At 50.2% G+C, this 5,251-nt stretch overlaps 1 protein-coding gene across 1 annotated transcript in view; it reads left to right on the top strand.

Annotated features, from left to right (window-relative positions):
• RAD51D (RAD51 paralog D) overlaps window positions 1-4,600 on the top strand; it is a 13,709-nt gene extending 9,109 nt beyond the window's left edge. Inside the window, exons 7-8 of the mRNA XM_060133264.1 lie at window positions 64-228; window positions 401-4,600. Of these exons, the coding sequence (XP_059989247.1) occupies window positions 64-228; window positions 401-484 (249 nt within the window). The 3' untranslated portion in view covers window positions 485-4,600. The remainder of the gene's footprint in view (window positions 1-63; window positions 229-400) is intronic.
• Window positions 4,601-5,251: the final 651 nt, after the last annotated feature.

Here is a 5,251-nt window from a genome sequence, read left to right as displayed (position 1 = left end):
AGGAGCAGATGTCGTCTGTACCAGCATTACAGATCTATAAGCCTTTGATTCTTTTTGCCGCAGGTGACCAATCACATGACCCGAGACAGGGACAGCGGGCAGCTCAAACCTGCCCTGGGACGCTCCTGGAGCTTTGTGCCCAGCACCCGGCTTCTCCTGGACACCGGCCAAGGTGCAGGAGCATCAGGCAGCTGGCGCATGGCATGTCTGACCAAATCTCCCCGTCTGGTGAGCCAACCCCAGGGGAAAGCCAGGAATCTGGGCCCGTGAGGGTGGCTTCTGTGCCCACAGATAGTTCCTCATCGAGGAACTTCTGGATACTGAGACCCAGCAGCCAAAGAGGCTACCCACTTGGGCTGCTCAACTGAAAAACTCACCTTCCCCTCCTGTCTTGTTCCAGCCAACAGGTTTCCAGGAGATGGTGGACATTGGGACCTGGGGGACTCCAGTGCAGAGCCCAACATTACAGGGAGATCACATGTGACTTGCTGTTGATTGGGACAAACCCTCCCACCATGGGAAATGGTGGCTGCATAGAAGCTCTTGGGCTGGGCAGACATCTTAGTCCTTAGCTCCTCTCTCTGGAAACACAGTGTTACTGGCTAGAGAGGATGCTACTGTGGAAGGACCCAGAAATTCATGCCGGTACCAGGTTTTCCTCCCTTGTGTCTACCACGTATGTTTCCAGCAGGTGTCGAGTTCAGTGTCTTGGGCATCTCTGAAGAGGCATGCTGGTGCCTGGACAGATAACCCTGTGCATCGCCGTACTGCACTCCATCCTAACACAGTGACCGAGTCTGAGGCCTCTAGCTTGACTTTGCTTCCCTTCTTCTTCTTTTTGTTTTTCCATCTGTAAGATGGGGCTCCCTTTCTTTTAACTCTCTCTTTGAGTTACCGGGTGGAATTAACCTTGTAAGTGCAAAATTCTTCTTTATCTAGGTCCTGATATTAAAAACATACAAAGGAAATTCTCTGAGCCCCAGAGCCATCCATTTTCCCCCCAGAAGGTGGTTTTTCAGTTTCCCCTAGTGAGGCCTCAAAGAATGGTTATTCCTCTTTCCCTCTTGCCCATTTGGTTTCACAAACCTGCATGCATCACCATGACCAGATGAGACCGGGAGCTCACTGCAGTCCCAGGAATATAATTTAACAGGAAGGGAAGATGTGACCTGGTCCCCGTGAATCCAGCCACTTGTTTAATGTGCGTGGTGCCCTGTGGGGCCCCTCCACAGTGTCGAGTAACCAGAGGTGCTGAACCATGGCCTTGCCCATAAACAGACAGAGGAGAATTTGCACAGTAAGTAGAGCCAGCTGGGAAAATTGATGCTGGCATAAATAATACATGGTAAATCTAGTCCTTTATGTAGAAATTCATTGCCAGCGGCTCCAACATGCAATATAATTACCCCTGTCTTCCTGCCAGCTGTACCACAGCCTAGTGCCCTAGTGTATGAAATAACCCCCCTGTCTGTTATGGGCACTGTGGCCATCCCTCTTCAAGCTATAACTCTGGCTGGGCGGGGAGGAGGACACCAGGGAAGAGGAAATAAAAGACAAAGGAGAGAAATGATCAGGATTGTTCACTGACCACAATTTTTTTTTTTTTTTTTTGCGGTACGTGGGCCTCTCACTGTTGTGGCCTCTCCCGTTGCAGACCACAGGCTCGGGACGCGCAGGCTCAGCGGCCATGGCTCACAGGCCTAGCCTCTCTGCGGCATGTGGGATCTTCCCAGACCAGGGCACAAACCCGTGTCCCCTGCATCGGCAGGCGGACTCTCAACCACTGCGCCACCAGGGAAGCCCCACTGACCACAATTTTTAAAGGAAGGTTGCCTTTCTCAGTTTGAGAGCCTGTCATGTAATTAATTAGTTGCTTGGCTGCAGGAAGAGAGGTCAGAGTTACAGGCCGAAGACAAGACATTTAGAGGTGATGAACACAGCAGGGATAAAAGCAAGAAGCCTGGAGGACTGGGAACAAGTGGCAGACCAGCCCGAGGGTATCTGCCTGAGTAAGGACAGGCTTGGTAAGCTGCAGACTGGAGGAGGAACCCTGGCGCTGCTGCTTTCACAGGCTCCCAGGAGAAACAAATCTTCAGCATCCTTACACCAGGAGCGTTTGGCGCATAATTGCAACCGTAGTAGGAAACAAAACGTTAAGCTGGGACTGGCACCTCCCTGTCACTTGTACCATTTGGGCATCCTGAGCCCACGCAGACATCACCAATCAATCAAGCATTCTTTTTGGCAGAGCTCAGAGTCCTTTGCAGTTTTAGTTTTTCTCCACACAGCACTCCAGGTATCCACAAGCAGTCAGTTGGAACTGGCGTTCAAGGTGGAGGCTGGTTACCATCTCTGCCCCAGGCAGATCTTCCATATGTCCCATATATGGTGTTGCGTGCTTGGTCCTTGACTCAGGACCCTACAATAGTGTGGTTTGAGAGGGCTGTAAAGATCATAGGCCCCATCTTGTCATTTAACAGAGAAGGAAACTGAGGCCCAAAGAGGAGAAATGACAGTCCCAGTGGCAGAACAGGGGCTGGAACCCAGGACTCTCGATTCCTCAGCCAGGACTCTGTGTCCATTTGCCTTTAGTTTCCAATCGGCACAGTTCTGTCCTCAGTGGGGACTTCTTCCAGCCACAGAGCCTCACCGAGGTAGCCTCTCTGGCCACAGGAAGGCGCTCCATTCATTGCTGCTGCAGACCACCCCGTGACATTTCTGCAGGACTTTGCCCCTCACAGCTCGCTTCCTCCTTGGCCTTGCTCTCAGACGGGGGCTTCACCTCATCCTCACGCTGAGCCCACACACTCCGCTCCAGGCCAGCCACCCTGCGAGGCTCCCCTAACAGGCCTGGGGCCAGGCTGGCCCTCCTGCCCATGTGCCTTTTGCTCCCTTTGCTTACGTGTCTGCCTCCGCCCAGCCCTGACTGCATCGGTGCACACCCACCCAGACATCCTCCCTTTTTTATGCCTCAGCTGGGGTCTAGATAGACATCACAATCCTCCTGTACCACTCAGACTTGTCTTATTGTCTGCCCATGAGCCCAAGATCCCCTTGAAGGGCTCCCACGTTCATTTTTCTTTTGCTCTTTCCACAGTATGGGAGCTCGGTAATTGTTAGATATACAAATGGGTGGGGTTTAAAGCATTTTAAAGATGGCAGAGGAGAAACGCAGGAATGTTTTTCATATGATCTAGTCATTGAGGTCCCCCCAGAGTGTCTTTTTACATATCCTTCTACAGAGGACTGTTGAATGTCGTTGGTCTGATATTACACAACGTTGATGTTGAGTCCCTACTATGTATGTGCTAGCACTTCATGGCTTTTGTTAGGCACGTGAACTCCCAAAGACTCTCAGGCTCAAGGTCCATGTATCACTGTGGCTGCTGTCCACTGCAAGTAATGAAACCTGGCTGAAAGAGGCTTAAACAATAACATTTGTTATCTCTAGTAACACGACGTCCAAGGTTGGCTCATTTGGCAGCTCATCAAGTGGCGTAGGCCCTTTCCATCTTTCTGCTCTGCTCTCCTTTTGTGTTGGTTTTGTCTTTAAGCTCGTTCTCATCAAAGCAGTCATTCTGGGCTTCCCTGATGACACAGTGGTTAAGAATCCGCCTGCCAATGCAGGGGACACGGGTTCAAGCCCTGGTCCGGGAAGATCCCACATGCCGCTGAGCAACAAAGCCTGTGCGCCACAACGACTGAGCCTGTGCTCTAGGGCCCACGAGCCACAACTACTGAGCCTGTGCGCCTAGAGCCCGTGCTCCGTGACAAGAGAAGCCACCGCAGTGAGAAGCCTGCTCACCGCAATGAAGAGTAGCCCCTGCTTGCTGCAACTAGAGAAAGCCTGCGCACAGCAATGAAGACCCAACGCAGCCAAAAATAAAAATGAATAAATTTATTTAAAAAAAAAAAGAAAATGGGGATGCTACTAGAAAGGAGGGAATGTGTGTGGAGGAGTTGGACGTTGGGTGGGCAACCACTAGTATCTGCCAAAGTCCAGGAGGCAAGTGTATCAAGGCTCACATGTGCTTAGGCCCTTTGTCCCCATCTCGTTTAGACCTTCAGAAAGCCTTCCATCTTCCAGACAGTAAATGGGAGTTCAGTGAGGTTATGGACATAAAGCTAATAAGTGAGCAGCACCAGAATGCAAACTTGAATCTGTCTGATTCCAAACCCTACTTCTTTCCATCCTTATGCTGCCTTCGGCTGTGACTATGTGAATGTTTCAATTAAATTTCTCTTTGTATTTTGCCCCGATAGCAACCAAGGCTACCCATCCCAACCTCTTTTTATCTTTGTTCACCGTAAAAGCTGGATCAGAGATCTACTTTCTCAGCTCTTTCCGATTTCCCGTAGGGAAGTTAGGAGAGAATGACAAACACTCAAAGAAGGGAGATATTGTTGGTAATAAGGTGAACCGAGGTTTGGGGGAAAATAAAGCTGAATGAAAAACAACAGGGTCTATGTGTGCCTGAGATGGGAGCCAGTAGGAGGTAAGTGATTTATTTTATTTTATTTTTTGGCACGGCATGCAGCATCTTAGTTCCCCGACCAGGGATCAAACCTGCGTCCCCCTGCAGGGGAAGTGCGGAGTCTTAACCACTGGACCGGGGCGGGGTGGGGGGGATGTCCCAGGAGGTAAGGGATTTAGATGCACATCCCAACTAGGTTTTACTGTGCTCTGGCATGGAGTTGCACTGGGGAGAGTTAAAACTGTCCAGTTGCTGGGGATGGGCATTGGAGAAGGCTCTGTGATGCTTGGAGCTTAAATTAGAGCTAGGTAGATTATTCATCCAAGCTTACCCTCAAAAAGATGTTTCTCTCATGTTTTCCTCTCTTATTTCACTGGCTAGACTAACTTCCGGTGCTAAGTTGAATAGAAGCAACAATAGCCATCCTCCTTGTCTTGTTCCTGATTTTAGTGAGCTGTTTCCAGTATATATATATATATATATATATATATATATATATTTTTTTTTTTTTTTTTTTTTTTTTGCGGTACGCGGGCGTCTCACTGCTGCGGCCTCTCCCGTTGCGGAGCACAGGCTCCGGACGCGCAGGCTCAGCGGCCATGGTTCACGGGCCCAGCTGCTCTGCGGCATGTGGGATCTTCCCGGACCGGGACACGAACCCGTGCCCCCTGTATCGGCAGGCGGACTCTCAACCACTGTGCCACCAGGGAAGCCCTGTTTCCAGTATTTTATCATTAAGTAAGATGCTGTAGGTTCCCTGTAGTTACCTTTTATGA

Source organism: Lagenorhynchus albirostris, chromosome 20 (assembly GCF_949774975.1).
Source record: "Lagenorhynchus albirostris chromosome 20, mLagAlb1.1, whole genome shotgun sequence".
NCBI classification, from domain to species: domain Eukaryota; kingdom Metazoa; phylum Chordata; class Mammalia; order Artiodactyla; family Delphinidae; genus Lagenorhynchus; species Lagenorhynchus albirostris.
Note: the sequence above shows the minus strand (reverse complement) of the source record. Positions and strands in the feature narration are given on the sequence as shown.